This window comes from Channa argus, chromosome 5 (genome assembly GCF_033026475.1).
Source record: "Channa argus isolate prfri chromosome 5, Channa argus male v1.0, whole genome shotgun sequence".
Classification (NCBI taxonomy): Eukaryota; Metazoa; Chordata; class Actinopteri; order Anabantiformes; family Channidae; genus Channa; species Channa argus.
The window spans coordinates 16,067,496-16,086,950 of record NC_090201.1 but is presented as its reverse complement, the minus strand read 5'-3'; the positions used below and the strand labels follow the sequence as shown (position 1 = coordinate 16,086,950).

The 19,455-nt window shown below is 36.5% G+C and overlaps 1 protein-coding gene across 3 annotated transcripts in view; it reads left to right on the top strand.

Annotated features, from left to right (window-relative positions):
• The window catches only part of LOC137128108 (receptor-type tyrosine-protein phosphatase gamma-like), a 100,889-nt gene that overhangs the window by 35,420 nt on the left and 46,014 nt on the right, over positions 1–19,455 (top strand). For 2 of the 3 annotated variants that reach the window (XM_067505820.1, XM_067505819.1), the window contains exon 3: positions 14,173–14,352. In XM_067505820.1, coding sequence (XP_067361921.1) covers positions 14,173–14,352 — 180 coding nt within the window. Of the gene's footprint in view, positions 1–14,172; positions 14,353–19,455 lie in introns of those variants that run through there. The other variant, XM_067505821.1, reaches the window with a different exon arrangement.

The following is a 19,455-nucleotide window of genomic DNA, read 5'->3' as shown; positions in this document are numbered from 1 at the left end:
CATATCTTCCTTTTGGTGGAACTCAACATCTTGCAATAATGACTCCTAGCGAAAGTGTTCTGACTAGTGGTCCTCATAAATCAAAATTAGGGTCATATTTTGTTTGGAAATTTGGTTCTCACTCATTCGTGTTTACCTCATGATGACTTGTAATAGCTTTTATGAATCATTTCCCATTAACTTTACTTAAGCTGTGGCTTAAGTACTAATAAGCATATGTTAGCATGCAAACATGTCAAACAAAGTTGTTGACGTGGTAAACCATGCTATACCTGCAAAAAACTGTGATGCTAGCCTTACTGAGGCATGAGCTATTTGGCATGCTTGTATCCGCCTGCATTTTAGCTCAATACACCATTGCACCAAAGTATAATTTACATGACTGTGTACCTCTTAGTCCTCCAACATGAATTTTGGGTATAAATACACTCAAACAGAGTTGGAGTGGGAAATACTTAAAAAAAAAAAAAAAAGAAAAAAAAAAAAGAAAAACTATTACACCCCCCCATAAAAGATATTTTAGGATATTTAGGGAGAAGTTTTAAATAGTAAAATATAAAATTGAGCCTAATTGTTGTTTTTCACTGTACCAAAACAAAATAAAACTGGCACAAAAGAAAAAAGAACATTCCTATGCATCTTGCATCTTAAACCCAAGTGGACTTAAATGATTTAAGCTCATTAGCCAGCATTACCATCATAAACATGGCCCACTCTTGATAGTGGATCAAGAAAATGGTTCCAGTATGCCTAAGTCAGGTAGTGAAGTCATTGCTTAGTGGAAGTTATTAAAGCCAAACGAGAGTTACTTTAAATAATGGATGCAGCTACATAAATGGAATTTGAGGGTATTAAGAGGTAAGGTCCTTTGTGAAAAGAAGCATACCAATAGGATGGATTAAAAAAATGACAGATTACAAATGTTTTGGTTATATTTTTGGTGCGTGTGTGTGTGCGTGTGCGCGCAGCCTAAGTATGGTGGCATGTAATTGGTTTAAATTTAAAGAATCGACTCATGAAATTGCTGTTCACCATGAACACTAGTACTAGAATTTAGATACAGATGTGTGACAAATTAAAGGAAAAACCTGAATAAATGAGTGAAGATGCATAACAAATCCAGATGCTTCTGCACAGATGTTCTGCATGCTACAATTGAGCAATTAACATCTAATGATGCTCTGTGGCTTGAAAAATTCCTGAACAGATTCAGATTATTTGAATTTTGGAACACTATAACAAAAGAAAAAGATCTAAGCGACCTTTGAAATTTAGGAGTGGTCTCCTACAGGATGACAGTGCACCCACCCATAGGGCATGAGGGGTCACTTAAAGCTGTTCAGTTGGCACATGATGGCCCAGCACCTTACTGAGACACACAGTTGTGTTTTTTTTTTTTTTTTTTAATTTGTCCCCCGTCTTTAAATAAAAAAGCATAAGACATTGTAGTATACTATCAACTTCAGCTTCAGAGCTTCATCTACATATTAATCTACATAATCTTCATCTACATACTGCTTTCAATAACTACTGATAATACTCACTAGTTATCTTTTAATATAATTCACATTATTTAAATACAATCTGCTATTTCTGATATTAAAATGTCCATCATACGCAGCTCCAGGATACTTGTGAGTTCTGAGGTTATTGTCTGTGTATCTCACATTTAGCTGATATGAAACAGTTGCCCTTGCACAAAGCGACGTAATGTAGCATCACTAATCAGTGTTTCACTTTGCAGCTCTAGAGAGGAGATCTGTGTTCTGCTCGAAAGGTTACTCACCTCTCTCCTCTGTTTACAATTTCTTTCCACTGATGCAATGTTGGATTGGTGACAATGTGCACTGATACACGGAAAGGGCAAAACTGAGAAAAAAATGTGAATCTTTTTAGATGTGTGCGATAGCAGCTATTAAGATTTTTTTCTATTAAGAGCTGTCATGAAATATTCCTTATCATTGCTGCCCTTTTCCAAACAAATTACGTTTTTTTTTTAGGAATATTGCAGTTAATTAGATTGAGTCGTTTAAGAGAGTGTTTACTGTAATTGATTTGTTATTATGGTTAATGGCATGTAGTAATATAAAATATGTTAAATTGTGATGCAGTAATGTACAATATAGTCAAAAAACGCAATTCTATAATACTTTATACTGATATACTGACTTTCTGCATAGACATGCTAGCATTTATTTCATTTTTACATTAGCAACAAAAGTGTTTATACTGGTTTAGTTGTCTATATCGACAGCAGTATTTCATTATGACATTCTGCAACTAAAACTTCAGATTAGAAAAAGTTATCATCCACCCAGTGCAGTTCCCCACAAGGCATGCATCAGGCAACATTTAGGCAGTATGTTCTTAGATGCAATAACGGGTCAGTTTTTCCACTACTACAGTTTAATAATTTACCACATTTACATAAAAACATTTTTCTTTTTGTGCCAGAGATGTTGAGCTTATTTGTGTGGAGCTCATTGTTTGGCATGGTGAATGCACAAAAATAATGAACAAACTTGTGTCTTTTTTTATTTTTATTTTTTTTAACAAATTTTCACATGGTCTAGTATTTGCAGTTCAGACACTGATCATATTTAATGCACAAATTAGGCCAGTTTTAAAGGACTAGTGCCAACAAAGGCTGACAGATCACCTGGTATCACTTCAAATCATGATTAATTAGCTGCGCTTACCACTAGCTACTGGAAATAATTTGGTCACTTAAAAGTTTTAGCTTTAAAAACCGTAAGACTTATGGTGCATCAGATAACACTTACACAAGTTTGTTAATTTATGCATTGTATGTTTTTCTGTTTAAAAGAGCTGGTATCAGAATTAAGGTAATTATTTTGTGGACTTGCGAACACATCCTACCGTCTACATCTGTTTGAACAGACAGCGCGAGCTGTCCACCTGCTGCTTTTTTTCTATCGCCTGTGTTGCCTGTCACTGAATAGTAGCAGTGTTTCAAGCCAGAGCAAGCAAACAGGGACATGTTGAGAGGGATGGCCCACAAACAGCATACTATATAACACCTATTATATAGAATAGAGAAAGCCAACTATAACAGTGCCTAATCGTAGCAATTATGTACTTGTATGACCTTATTTTCACACATACTGAGGTGCATTAAATATTTTTGTTAGATTTGCTATGTTTTTGCCAAAGAAAAATACGATTAAAAGTAAATACTTAGCACAGAAGTGTTAATTCAAATGAGAATTGAGAATGAACATTCATGAGTGTGCGTTGAGAAGCGAAGTTTGTGAACTGTTTCTTGGCCTCTTGCCATATTGAAGAGGAAGCTCTTCCTCATGGGACATGTATTTCTGTCCCTCCTTTTCTTTCCACAGGGTCCTGGAGATTATTTTTACAGACTAGGGGATGTTGTACTTATGCAGCAGCCAACACCCAAGAACAGGAAGCCACAGTTTCTATGAAAGTCCACGAGATGGAAGCAGATAGTGCCAAGGGAAAACAATATTTGCCCAATTAGACCCCAATGTCTGTATGATTTACCACTTCCTCTACCTGCTTTTATGTGTTTGGGACCGCTGTGTAGAACACAATGACCCCTGATTAAAGATTGAGCTCGGGCTCTGAGACGGCCGTGGCGCCGTTCTTATCAGATGCCCACTTCTCAGAACTCAGCGAGACCACCTGAAATCAGTGGTAGTATAGTCTGCCACACTTAAACTCAGAATCAGTGAGCATTTTTAGACTTGATTTTAATCATTATCTGTTTTGCTAAATGCAATTCGTTGATAATACTACATGGTGCTACTTTTATGTTTAAAAGCTGTTTTTCTAATGGTCTTATATAGGCATCTAAACTTTTACTCAGTAGCTATACTTGATTTACAAATGTGTTTAAAGTCAAGTTAATGAACAAATTATTGCTTGCCATTATTGATTTGTGAAAGGCATTTAACACACAAAATTATAATTTACATTCTTTAGCTGACATGCAGTATAAATTTGAAGACTACAGCTATGTCCTATGGACCCTTCTTTTAAAACATTCTTTTAAAACAGATGTATTGTTTGTCTTTTCCTCCACCCACTCCTAGACATGAACTGGAAGTAAAGAACGGATCTTGAATTGATGGGTGGGGTGAGGGGTATGAGGTCACACTGTTAATTGCATAATGACACATGTCTGGGTTAAGATAACGCCTCAAAGGAACTGTTATGTAACCTAAAATCAGAGCTGACTTGAATTAGTTTCAAATGTGTCAGATTGATTAGTGCAGAAATGTTTTTCTTGAAAATACAGAAGTAATGGCAACAAACAGATTTTAACATTTGCTATGACTTTTCAGCTTTATTGCTGAATGTCTGTGTTGCATGAACAATAGAGGTCTTTGTAGGCATTGGTGAGACTAATCATACAGTTTAAAGACAGTGGAGTACAACAAAGATCCCACATAAACTGACTGACCATAGTATTTTATGGGAAGTCAGATTGCTTCTGATTGGCCACATTATCCACACTAAACCACACTAAAGATAATAAACCACTGAAATCCGTCGGGAGCAGGGATTGTTTATATACTTTGTTCATAGGTTAGATTTCAGGCATAAAAAAATAAGGGAAGCCTTCTAACCAACCTTATAGTCACTGTTTAGCAAATTAGGAAATCACTTATTAAAGCTAATAAAGATGCTGCTTGGTTGTTGAATTCCCATAGTGATAATTATTTATCATAGCAGCAAATTGTAGATTTTTCTCATAGTTGGAGGCACTGTACTGAATTCCTCTAAAATTGTTGTTTCTTCTTGTTAACTCCTATAATTTCTCCAACTCATCATGCTATGGTTTTTATTTTACCAACGTGCAAAGTTGGATTGTTTCACTTATGCCACAAATAAGACTTTTTTTCTGAACTGTACTCACTTTTTTTGGAAAAAAAAAGTTTTAATCTGTCTCACACAAGGGTCTGTCTCAATGGACAGATTTGTTGCACTTGGGAGCAGGCTTTCCCAGTATCCCCGTGTTCTGGTCTCATTACATTCTAGGCTGTGATTATTAACTTCTCTGGGGATTAGACATTTAGCCTCCACCTTTCTTTTCAGCACACTTGGCTTCAGTTCTTCATTAGACTGCCATGAAATGCTTGAGAGAAACTTCTTGATCAAGAAAAGCATTTTCTTGATATTGGTTTGCTTTATTACCTTTATTGGGAAGATTACCATTTTAATCCTTTTTTGCTTGAATTATGGGATTTTGTACCAGTTGTAAATACACTGTTTTAAACAAGAGTGAATTAATGTAAAAGTCAAGTTAAATCCTAGGCACTGTGTTTATTCTAGGCTTGAAAATTGCCACTGTACAAAATAAAAAAAATCAGCCTACAACCTCATTGACAGGCAGACAGTAGCAGCCTTTGGTTGAAGGGCCTAGACACATAGCTAAAGTTGTAGGATATGATGGATGAATTTAGTCTTACAGACTAATAAAGCAGATTAATATAAAGTGAAGTACCACTTTGGCAACCCCAGGAAGAAGTCAGAGGACGAGCAATGTGTCTCATAATTGAAACTGAAAAGACAGAATCGGTTAACAAACTCTGTCTAATCATAAGAGTAATCAGCAAAATTATAAAATAAAAAGTTTTCTGTTTTTTTTTGTTTTTTTTAACTTCGGTAACATGGGTCAGTAAGTGACCTGCATAATCTGCAAAAGGGGAATACAACTTCAAAATAAATCTGGAGTTTCATTTTGATGGTTGAGATGGTAGAGGATTATTGATGATCCATTGGATCTCATGATTCATTGGATTCATTGGCCCCTGTCTGCCTTTTATGTCACTTGGGCTTTTGGATAACACTTATCTGAAGCCCCTGCCACATATCTTTCAGAACAGCTAGACCTTTAATCACTTGTCACAGTTGGTGTCTGCACTAAATCCAGGAAAGCTGATACTGTAGTTTGTTCTGGATAGATTGAATGGATGTTATAACTATGGGGCAAGGATTTTCTGTTCACCTGATATTTATAGAAAAAAATGTGGAAAGAAATAGCAAAGAAGTTAATGTGATCTACGAGAGCCTAGTAGCTCTGTTTAATATCTGGTTTTACCAATTAAGTAAGTCTATTACTACTACTTTCCTTTATTAAATTCCATGACATATACCTAGTAATAAAGTAAAATATTTTAAAATTTTCATGTTTTTATTAAATAATACCTCATTTCTACTCTTTGATGTTCTTCTGATTCATGATGTCTTGCAAAAGCTAAACTATATATAATATTTTGTAGCTACTAGAGGTATAGAACTCGATTTAATGCATGTCTTGATGCATTTTCACTAAAAGCGGAAACTTGTTATTGTGTACATCAGCTCCAAAGTCAGCACTTCTCATCTAAATCCTGCACTTCATGTTTTCCCCTGATCCAACACTGTCATCTACGTATGTAAGTGGTCAAGTTCATACTCCTGTTATACTCGATCCTTGTGCTGCAAGGTTTGCACACTACAGTCTCTTTATTGTTTTTGCTGAATCAGATTTACTTTCACGCGTTAGTTTTTTCTCTAATCTTGCAGACTTTCTTTTAACTCTGAGTTTGTGTTGTCAATATATAGTTACTTCTCTGAAAGCGCTGCAGCCTCATAAGCCTTATATTTGTTTCGTATCCATTTTATCCTGTGGAACATATACTTCTAGAATGATCTTAATCAAAACTGCTCTTCAAAAGTCACACTTCCATAAAGAATAAAAATGAATTCAAGACTGCTGTGCTTGTCTTTTATGGTGGCTTAGTATGCAATACTTTGGTCATAAGAACGAAAGGTGCCCAGCATAATTCCAGGTGAGGGCAGACAGTTACTTGACAGCTGCAGCGTCATAGGCAGCGACTCCCAGCAAATACTAACTTTCACTGGGAGCTCCTTTGTGTATTTTGTTTCTTAACTTTCTGTGGCTTAATTTTTTCAATGCCCAGGTTTCTAGTGTAAAAAGAATATAGAGCTTTCTAGTGTGCTTTGTTGCCTCTACCCCTTTGTTCAACATAGAACTGACAAGGTCAGATAAATGCACCTTTTAATTTGGTGAAGTGTAACTGAAGACTCACTCATGCATCACTCTCAATGTCCACCACAGTGAACCCAGATGCCTTTTGTTCTTGCGAACTGCACTGATATATTAAGTAGTAGAGCTCCTCTCTTATCTTTTTAAAGAACCAAACCAGTGACTCTACAATTATTTTCTTATTTTATCATTCCCGGGTTAAATTATTCAGCCATTCTTCATTACATATTTTCTAATTCGCCTTTGAAGCCTGCTAACACCCACTGAGGGCATTATAGTTTTTACCTTCATGGTAGAATAATAATTGAGACATCTTTAGCAGACTAGCCAGTAAAGGAATCTGACCAAAAAAAAAAAAACCTTTGAAAGTACAGTTCTCTTTGAAGACAGAATCACACACATACAAAAAAAGGCTAATTGTTGTAATTGATAATTCACTTTCATAAACATTTTTGAAACATGTACTTGAATCATCCCAGTCCCTTGGTCAGACATGTTAAAACTTCTCAAAGGATCGGTTTTGATTAAATAGTTTTCACTTTTTGAACAGTACAGTAATTACAGAAAAAACGTTTTGGGCAGGGGGGCCCTTTTTTACTCAATTGTTAAAATTAGCTGCCCCAATTTTGATTTGCACTTATTTTATAGTTCATGACAGAGTGAATTATTTCTTTTCAAAAGGACATTTATTGATGATTATATCACAAGAAAGTTGTACATAACCCTGAGAATTTTACTTTAAACTGACATAATAAAGTGGTTTTCATTCATTACACTGAATCTGCGCCATCTTCCCCACTGTTGATTCAACTTTGTGTGTGCACTGTGCTCTGAGTTCTCTGCCTTTTCTTCATCACGTCCTAGCCATTAGGTCACAGTTGCCAGAAGGCATGTAAAGTGATCTGAACGTCAGAGGCAGTGGGATAAATTGATGCTGGAGGAAGAGACAAAGTCTGTTTTGTTTTTGTATCCCAGTTTACTGTTGAGTAGGGCTAAACAAAATAGGAAATCAACTAATTGAAATTATTTGAGCAATATTACAGTTGCAATTTAAGATAACATTTTATGAAGTTATTTTTCAGTATTATTAAGCTATAAAAGCTATAAATATAATATACCCAGAGTTGTACACAGCACCATTACCTAGACAAACGTCTGGCTAGCATATTCCTTCTCTAACTCTGACAGTACACAGTAAATTTTGACATAAAACTACATGAACTTTAAAGTGTAACTTTGAAGTGATGCCTTCACACACTTAGGCCACAGATACATTACAGTGGATACGAAGCTTGCGGGAATGCTTGTCCCAACATTGCAGCCAAAAAGACACACACCAGTTGTGATTTGAAAATTGTCTTCTGTTAAATTCCATCATTGAATAAAAAATGATTAATCATTTAGCTATCTACTATCAAGGAATGTAATAAGCTGTTGTAATGGTATGCAAAGTGTTTAAACATTTCATGCTTGGCTGAGGAAAAAAAGACAAAGGAAAACATAAATAGCCATGCTAGCAAAACTCCATCTATGGTAATTTTTGACTGTCGGCCTGCTGATCTTTGATCTAGAGAGTGTTTTCTAAATCTTTGTGATAAGTTAAATTTGCATCGCCCTATATGCTTATTCATTTTCAGATGTTGCTTAACCCTAAACCTAACATAAATGTAGTGCACATATAGATAATACAAATGTTCTTTTAGAATCAGAAGTAACAAAAATGGTTATAGGTTATAGTAAAATAATGAAAATTAAATCAGTTTGCATACCCTTTAAAAATTATTTAATTTTAGATATGCATTTGTACTAGTATTTGATTGTGAAAGGGGAAATTAATCACTGAGTGAAGTTCAGAAAGAATGATGAATATAGAAATCAGTCACTGATCTTCTGTCGTCCTCTTTCTGATGAGATTCACTGCTGAGCAGGTCTTGCTTGCAGAGGGACGGGCTTTTTGGGAGCTGGCAAGCTGCTGTCTAGGGGAACTGAAGTACAAAGTTAACCAGATCTTGCTAAGTTTTAAGATACAATGTTAGCCTAAGTGTTCTTGTATATACAGGCTTGTTTAAGCATATTCATAGCGATTAGCAAATCATCCTTCTTTGTTTGCATGTAATCACTTCGCTGTATGTTTTTGCTTATTTTAATAAACTACTTTTATTATCTTGTTACTCTTGGAGGTTCTATTGCAATAGCAGAAGCTGAGTGTTTAAACTAAGCTGAGCTTCATCTCTCCTCCTGCAGTTCACCTCACTTGTGCACCCTCTCTTGTCATTGCAGCTCTTTTGGTGGAGCTCATCTTCGCCCTCAGACATGCAGACACAGCGAGGACTGACCACATCATTTACACCATAACTATATTTTCAGACCTGCTAACCTCACTCACTCCTTTCTTGAACTGCTAATGAAATCAGTTGGCAATCCTACTCCAAGTTGCGCTCTTTTTCCATACTTTTAGATTCACACCCTCTAATTTTCAGTACCATACAGTATGTACAATGCTGGGGGCTTATATAGGCATCGAACTTTGCTACCGAATGACAAGACAACTTCCTGTACTCTAAAGGCTCAAAGAAATTTGGTATTAAATAAGTTGACTATTCTCGCTGCTACCACATTATACAAGGCACTACACTGTTGCTGCAATGTGTGTGTCTGCACCATCTGAAGTGTTACTGGCATATTGAACTTGACAGTGGAAATGTTGTTCACAATGACGCTTCAGCACAGGTATTCTGCAGTTTACACATCTTGGATCTCACTTAGTGTCACCTCTAGACAACCATGACCTTTCTCAGTGCTGCTGACACTGAACCTTATATCTGCTGGCCATGTTATGTTATCAGTGTTACTTGTACATATGGACTGATCAGCGTAGATCATTGTAAGGGCCAGTGTGCCAATTCTGGGAGGTCTGCCAGGCAGCATACAGCATGGATGCTTTCTTTCAGAAGGACAAAACGGAAATGACAAAGTAATCGCCATTCTATCAGCATTGCCATGGCAGCAAAGGCACGGCTGTTTATCCCAAGGTTAATGGGATGACGCCTAGAGCTTAAAGTGCCAGATTGAGAGAAACGTGCCTGTTTCACTTAAAACAAGTGGATAGAAGAGAGTGGTGCTACGTCACAAAGAACAGGTCAAATTAACAGACTAGACATCATAAACTTCACTCATCCTGCTTCTGGCATCGATCATACATTTCTCAATAGATCCATGATTGAATTTTTTCTTGATGTACACTAGAGTGATGTTTTGTCAGTAGATTTATACTGACACTAAAAAGCGCTTCACAACACTGAAATAGTTTTTCAAATGATAACTCATAAATGGTAGGTATAAAAACGTGAAATGCTACTGAAGAGGATAAAAACAGTCTATAATACTTGGATTTTCTATATTACAACTACAGGTCCATCTTGATAAGGGTATTTTAGTGTTTTGTACTGGTACTGTAGTTTTATTGTTGTACGATTGTTTTCCTGCTGCCCAATTTGCTGTATTTATTTGGGGTGACCTTACATTCATTTACAAATATTTAGCATAAATATGTATGTAAACTATAAATACAAAAACAGCATCCATCCTTTAAAAAAAAAAATACTACTTCCAGACTATAAAAAATGAATCTTTTTTGATTTATGTCTTGTCTGTTTCCCATCATAAAGCAAGTTAAATTTGGTTCCATGTAGCTGTATCTTTATAGGGGTTAAAACAAAAATAACAAAAACAAGTAACTACAACAGTTTATATTCCAATCCACCGTAAGTGCACAGGAAAATAAAGTAATCACACCTCACTTTTACAGCCTCAACAATTATAGAACATTATAGACCCTACAAAAGTAGAATTTGTTGCAATGCTATTGCATTGTGTTGTATTACACCTTTTAAGTGTTGATGATAATCATGTCTAACTTCTGTGTCTTTTGAGAGTAAAGATGATGCAAGAAAGACGATGCTCATCTTAGGGTTAAAACAAAAGTGTGTGCATGTTTATATATGTATGTTATTATTCAGAATGTATATACTTTTCGCACTTTTTACCCTGTACAGTTACATCTGCTAGCTTCTGTGCTCAATTAGTCTTTTAGATTTACTAGGAAACAGCTTGCCATTACAACGCCCTGTTACTAGATAAAGTTCTGGTTGTGGAATTGTTTTGTTTTTTCGGACCTTTATCTAGCATGATAACCGGACTGAATAGTTTTTCTTCATTTTCTCTTGTGGTGATTGAGATAAAATTCTTGAAACAGGCTTAATAATAGCTATAGATGAGTTTTGTCTCTAAATATAAAGGTTAGAGATTACATGTTTCTCAAAGATGAACTGTAGCATCAGTGTACCTCACTTTGATCCATTATCATGAAGTATATAAAACTGCATGAATTATCGTGCATGTCCAATTAAAAACTTTCACTAGAATAGGACTGTCATGGAGGTTAATGTGTGTGCTGTTCTTGGAATGATATGCAGCTGAATAGCTGCAAATGTGGCACGTAATGTTAAGTTAATCTACAATATTTTTAAATGAATTCTTAGTTTTAATTTGTTCACCTTAGCTTTATAGACAGCAGGGCTGCAGTGGAAAAGGCTTAACCACTAGGATTATAGTCATTCTGATGGATGGCAATGAGACAGATTAATTGACTGCTGTGCAGACCTCACTTATCTGATTTTAACGCTGCTCCTCCCTTTCTGTTCTTGAAAGGCAGAATTATCTCTCTAGCAGTAAGTGGTATGTAATGTGTGTTTGAATGGAAATTTGCTAAAGATTACTTTTTCTATTCACACTATGTATAAAAGTGACCTCTGCAACACTATAGTGGGTTTAGTACATTTTGCATTTTATGTATTTCTATTTTGCACCAACCAAGGATAAATCTAGGCCCATTTCTTTTTTTTTTTAAACTTCCTTTCATATTCGAAGCCAACACATGATCTGCCGCAACGCTGCCCTATGAAATTTGCTGTTGTTCTGAGATACAGTATGTCAGTCGAGTTTTGTTAAACCCTATATGTCTCAGTAACATCTGAAAAGGGTCTTATTTGCCACAAGAAAGAAAAAAGCAAAAAATAAAAATAAAAAAATAAAAAAAATAGGTTGAAATTGCCCAATGGAGAACCAGAATAATTCTGTGTTTTCTTTTTTTATTCTTGGTAGCCCACATAGCACACTTCGTCTGTTAAGGGAATAAATGTTCAAAACAACTGGAGGCATTGCACTTCAGACAGCTCTGCCAAGGATAATATATTTTTTTTCTGCAAGCACAAATGGGATGGAAGTAAGTCATAACCAATTGTAAATCTGCCTCAACTGTGTACTACTTTATCAACAGTGTTAAATGATATTTAGCTAACCATACTTTTTCTGTATAAGCTTCGGTGTTTGTCTTACATACATCCGGAGATGTTCACTGAAAATTAAGACCTTATTGGTAAAGATATAAATTAAATCTTCAATCTTCTCTAAAGCAACATTAGTCTGGATGTGTTTGAACACTATTGAAATTGATATTTAGGATTAATAATAAAAGTAACAATAAATCTCACATTAGTAATTACACACAAAAGAATAATTTTGATACATATCTTTTAGATTTGTTTCACATTTGGAATAACAAGATAAGCAAGTATAGTTAAGTTAAGTATATTTTAGTGCAGCCAATTTCATTAAGCTTCAGACAACTTCAATATCATGACAGTCATGGTTAACTTGTCAGCAATCACAAATCAAATAGAGAGATAACATCTAATTGCTTTTCTCCTACACAAAGGCATAAAAGATATTTTTGTATACCAGACACATTTGATTACTTTGTGGTAAACATTCCCTACATTCTGTATAAATCCCTTCTGTGTACTTAATATTGACAAGCAGGTTTTTCTTGCCTCACAGTATTTTCATTGCATTCATAATGGGCACAGTACAGTAAGTCTAAAACATACACAAGACTCTAAATCTGAAGCCGTGACTGACAAATGTAATCCTGCTTGCTAATGCAGTCATTACAAATGCAGCTCAAATCAATTCCAACATTTATGTGGACTTCAGACCTTTTGAATCTATAATGTTTCAGGTGGCGTTTAAGTGAAATTTTATGTTATTTTAAGTTGTGGACAAATCTGAGACCTTTCCAAGAACTGAACACTGTACGTGGTGCACCATTTTCATAACGTAATGATATAATCCTTGGAGAGATGAATAAAATGTTTCCCCCTTTATTGTTCTGCAAAACCCCAAGGTGCACGCTTATGGTTGTTCTCTTGGTGACATGGTAAAACAATTAGATATTTGAAAATAATCCCGAATCGTGCTGTTCCGTTTTCCGAAAGACTGGAACACAATGTCTGGCTGCAAGGTGTTTATACATAGCAAGGCATGAAGCCACCCTTGATCCTTTGGTGTTTTAGTAAAGAGGAGTTCTCATATCTTTTACATGGGACAGTGGCAAATTCGCCCTATATCTGCGGGGAATGGGATCATGAATATTGTGTTAACCCAGAAAAGTTAAAATCCATGCATGCTTCCTTGTTCCCCTGATCCCTCAGCTTTTGTTGTTGCATTGGCCCATTGTACCCAAGAAGGGATCAAGGGGACCCCTGTCGGTTGTGGATTATTCTTTTGTAGAAACGCCACTGTAGGGGATGGAGGATTAAAAGAGCAGGCAGTGGATGGGGATTCTTCTACAGGAAGTTAGTTTGCAGCACACAACAGATGAATTGTTAAAGTAGAGCATTGAACAGCCCAAAGATAATGTTTTGTTGTTTTAAACATATCAGAAGCTGAGACGACATTAGCTATTACGCATTCTAAGTCAAGTCTCTGTAGGTGTTGTTCTGGACAAGTATGCCTTATTTAGATATTTGTGTCATTTGTGGAAAATAATGCTGCAGTTGCCTGTTGCCAGATAATGAATTTTCCCTTTTCAGAGGGCACTGCAACCGAATGAATGTGAACAAATCATTGTCCTCTTTCTGTACATTTGATATTGAAACTTTGCTGCTGCTACAACAGCATTATTGTCATAGTGCTGCTAATTTTATGTCTGCTGCAGGCGTTATCCTTAAACACAGATGAATTTGGGGACCTAGTTTATATTTTTCATAAGCTCTTGTGCTCTTCTTCTGCAGGCAGTCATGGACCTCGAAGTTGGGCAGCCTCATATCCAGAATGTGCTGAGAAGAACCAATCTCCTGTGGACATTGTAGATGGACAAGCTCTGGTTTCAGAGGAATACCAGCAGTTGGTGCTTGACAAGTTCAACACTGAGTCGTCCAACCACACCACCATGAAAAACACTGGAAAGACAGGTTTAAATGGAAAAATGTTCTTTTTCTTTAATCAGTCAAATTTTATTTGCATATTACATTTAACATGAGTTTTTTTTGATAGATGACCTTTTTTTGGTTTGTACTGTTCTATTTCACATCAGGGCAACTGGTACGGTTAGGTTGTGCAATATGACAACATATGGTTAACAAGTAAGCTCTAAGTAGCCAACCCCTTAACATGTACTTCTAGTGGTAGAGCAATGCTATGCTATGCTATTGCTATTGATACTATTGATTCTGGCAACTACCGTTGCCACATTTTTGTTTTTTAATCGGCAAATCCATGGGCGATTGTTGTGACTGAAACCTTAATTGATTTCTCTTCCTTTTGGCAATATTTCTCTGAGATTAGTGTCATCTATTGCATTTGTTCATAATGAGAGTTGTTAGCCTCCATGACAACCAAGGCCAAGGGACAGTCAAGCAATGCTTTGGGCTGCTTATTTACAAAGATGGAAATAACACGGCCGGCTATAATCTTAGGCACATAAAGTACAGAGCTTTTTACATTGCTGTGCTCTCTTTCATGAAAATGAAACCACTTTATCAGAGTTATTATTATTTACAGGAGGTCACTATTGGTTAATATTTAGAAGATTGACCTCACAGGATTGTGAATTTGATCGTAAGTTGTTTGTAAATAAGTAAACTATAGTTTGCTGTTTCTGTCTATTGCATTAGAGGTAAGAATTGTTTATTGAAACATACCATCTTTGAGTAAATAGTAAAGAAATGAAATGATCAAAGATTAAATGTAAGTTTGTGTGTGCATGTTTAAAGGGAGGAAGTGCAGGATGGAGCAGAGTGGATTGATTTCCACTTGCATGCAAAAATTGTCCCTTATTGTCAGCCCCCTTGAACACCTGAAAAGCTCATTAATTTCAGGCAGTTAACAGCTGTTTACAGCCTGTGACATTCCTGTTCGCCTGTTCCATAAATTGCTGCAAACGAATGGCATGCAACTGGGGGATGGTGGTAGGAGCGGGGAGGTCAGAGTGACAAGGGTGCAAAAGACAATTTTTACACATCTTTACAGCAGTTTGAACACCAAGACTAACTCCAACCTTTAACGAAACTGCCACTTTTGAAAGAATATTCATGATCTGTTAGTAGATCTGCTGCTATGCGTTACACTAGACCATTATAATAAAGGCTTGGGTTTACCCCACTATTTAAAAGATTACTGTTAATAATAATAATAATTTAATTGTGTATAATTAGATGTAAAATTAGAGCCTATTTCAAAATACCAGGTGTACATGTGTATTTGATGATTTAATTGATTTGACATGATCTGGAAAGGGGCACACCTCTCTATAGAAGTCCTCACCGCTGACGATGCATACTGTATGATAACGAAAGGGGTGAGGTCAATGGAACTATCTGCAGAACAGGATTAGTGCAAGGCACAGATCTGGGGAAGGCAAAAAAAAATATTTGCTGCACTGTATGTTCCCAAAAGCACATTGACTTCCATCATTTTTAATGGGAAAAGTTTGGCAAAACCAGGACTCTTCCAAGAGTTGATGACTTCGCCAACCTGAACAAAATCTAATCCCACGTTTTATTCACAATAGAACATAAAAAAACATATCCGCTGTTGAAAATGGGACGTTTTACCATTTCATGAAAAATATTAGGTAATTTTGAATTTGATGGCAACAACACATCTTAAAAAAGTTTGAACTGGGCAATGTGTGGCACTCCCTCTTGTTGTAAAAACTGTCTGCAAATGTCTGGGAAGTGGAGACCAGTTTATTCCTGGGCCAGTCCTGGGCCTTTGTTTCCGAATTTTTTGTTTTATGATGCAGCAAATGTTTTCCATTTGTGACAGGTCTGGACTGAAGGCAGGCCAGTTCAGTACCCGGACTCTTCTCCTGTGAAGCCGTGCCGTTGTGATGGATGCAGTACCTGGTTTAGCATTGTCTTGCTGAAATATGCAAGGCCTTCCCTGAAATATATATTGTCTGGATGGGAGCATATGTTGCTCTAAAACCTCTATGTATTTTTCAGCATTGATGGTGACTTTCCAGATGTGTAAGCTGCCCACGCCACAGGCACTAATGCACCCCATCAGAGATGCAGACTTTTGAACTGTCTGCTGATAACAAGCTGGATGGTCCCTCTCCTCTTTAGCCTGCAGGACACTGCATCCATGTTTCCAAAAAGAATTTCAAATTTTGATTCATCTGACCACGGGACAGCTTTCCATTTTGCCTCAGACCATTTTAGATGAGCTTTGTTTGAACATGGCTGTGTTTCTGCATCATGTTAACATATGGCTTCTTCTTTGCATGATACAGCTTTAACTTACAGTTGTGGATTGCACAGTGAACTGTGTTCACAAATAGTTATTTCTGGAAGTGGTTCTGAGCCCTGTCCAGTAGAGAATCATGCCTCTTTATCTATCTATCCATCCATCCATCCATCCATCCATCCATTACACTGATATTCATGCCCTGCAAATGTATGATGTGTGAATGAGAAACTAATTTTTCATTTTATGCAATAGTTTCTGATTATAAAGGGTTTGGAAACATTGGGTTTTGAAGTTTAATTAAATGCTCTTTTTCTTGGAATAACTAGCTAACTTGGTGTAAAGGAGAGTCTGGTGTGTCATCCTCACATAGCTGAGGGTTGTTGACTGGACAAGCTTTGATAAAGTTTACTATTTTTACCTCTTTAAGGCTCCTTTCAGTTCCTCACAGAGATGTTTGTTGCCCAGGTCTTGTCTGTGTTTCATGCGGTGAAACACGAGACAGTGGGGCGCTTATCTTTCAAACGGCTGTTGAAGCCTTTATTCTTTACCGTTATCGAGGCAGCTCCATCTGTGCAGCATGCAACTAAATTGGTATAGGGAGGATTGTGATTTATTAAGTATGTGGCAACAACACAAAATATATCTTCTCCTAGTGTGGGGGTTGTGAGATTGACAGACGTAAGTATGTCTTGTTTCATTTTAGTTTTGTTGATGTACTTTACATACACAATGAGTACTTCCTCCTCTGCCACAGTCTTAGGTTTGTCCAACTAGATGCCAGATTGGACAGTTTTTAGTTTTTCTGGTAGTGTGTTCTCACTGTTTCCAGTCATGCTATTGATTTTTGTCATAGTAACGTTAGACAGCAGTACAGTTTAGAATTTGTTAACCACCTGAGGACCACACATCATTTCTGCCATTTAAATATTTTTATCATCACTTAGGACTTGTGCGATAAGGAGACAGCAATCAAACACCAGTGGTCTAGTGGTGGTCACTTCCAAACCTGGCAAAGGTTTCCCTAAGATAGTTTGAATTAAGTTTTTTTATTTAAAAAAAATGATGTGTTTACCCATTATTTCAGAGTTTTTATTAGTTTGGTGTCGCTTCAGCTTCCATGGTTTTAAACTTTCCTTCACCAGCTTCTCACCACAAAAGCCATAGTTAATCTTGACTTTGTCTGTTGCTTTATTAAAGCCAAACTGCAAATTGCTTTCATGAAAAAAAATAAAAAATAAATTCTTAAAATAAATTCTTTTCTTGTAGGAGAAAATTTGGTATTCTCTTATCGCTGACACTTTTTTAAATAAAGCTCAGTTTTTCACTTTGTAATTTTGTAATGCAGGACTTGGCCATTTAGCCTGCTTGCTATTTTTGAATCTCCTATCTACATTGTGCCCTTATCTTACACATTAAAAAAACATTTAAGATAATTAAATCAATTTAATCATACACAAATTAAACGCCACGAAACACATAAAAATAAAAAAAATATATAAAAAAAAAATCAGCTTGCCCATCAAGAGCACTCTGTGATCCCTTTGTAGTATTTTTTTCCACTGTTGTCAGTTCATTGTTGTGAATTTTTTGGCAAAGCACTGTAGTCTAACAGACCTCTGCTCAGGAGCTGAGCAAGTCCCACAATCAGTGCTGAATGTTAGTCATCTCATTGCTGACTGCTGTCAACCATGGTTGTGAACATTCAGCAAACTACAAAGCTAGCTATACTAGAAACAGAAAGGGGTGATGGACAGTCCAGAGTCCAGAGCCGCCAACTTGTTTCTGTTCACTGTTTTAGTGTGCTCAGCTCCGTTGCTGACTATTATTGATTTTGTCTAAACTACTTTTGAACAAGACACTCGTACAACCCCCTTTACTGCCATGCAGAATAAAATTGTCTGGCAGTACTGTCAGCAGCCACTCAGGAAAGATGCTCTTTGGTGGGCTAGGATTTTATTACTGGATTATAACCAAGACACATGTGTTTTATTTCCCTGTGTGGAAAAAATGCTATTTTTCTCACACTAGAGGAAGAACAAAGGCATTGAAAAACGTCACGATAGCTGGTATAGAAGTGTGGGGTCGGTATTTTGTTGGCGACCTACTGTAATCAGTATTTATTCATAAAGACAAGGTGTATTGAAAACAGTGATCTATAGAGTAAAAAACTGTTGCTATGTTCTATCTCTTGTAGTGGCATTTTTGATTGTACCACTAGGGGGTGATCAAGTCAAAATTCTTCAATTATTGCACAGAGGGACTTTAACATCCTTGATACTATTTAAAAGTCAATATTTTAATTAAGAACTGAGTGAATAGATCTTAAAAGTTCATTGCAATTGATTTCCCAACAGTCCCTTGGGCCTTGACCTGCTTTGAGTTTTAGCTGATTGGCTAGTACTCAAGCAGCATTCTTTAACAAAACATTTCTCAGTAAAATTTCAAACAACTCTCAACCAAATTCATGAGGAATTGGAAGACCCAAGAGACCTCTGTATTGATCAAGGATTTACTTTCACACACACTCCCCTTCTTTCACAGGCTGTGATTCAAGGTCTTTTTGGCTTAGCTTCTAATTCCTGCTCTGCTGTTGGAGGGTTCAATCACACCCAGAGCCGCATTTCTAATGAAACTCCCAGGGCCAACGAGCATCCCCTTTCCTTGACTTCACTTGTTTTGCCCACAGAATTACTACAACAGCAATAGCAAGGATTCATTACCAAGGCTGAAAATACTTTGTGTGTTTACGAAAGTGTTTTGCAGTTATGATTGTGTGATCGGTACAGTAGTTCTCTCTTTCATGTGCTGGCTGATTTCTACTT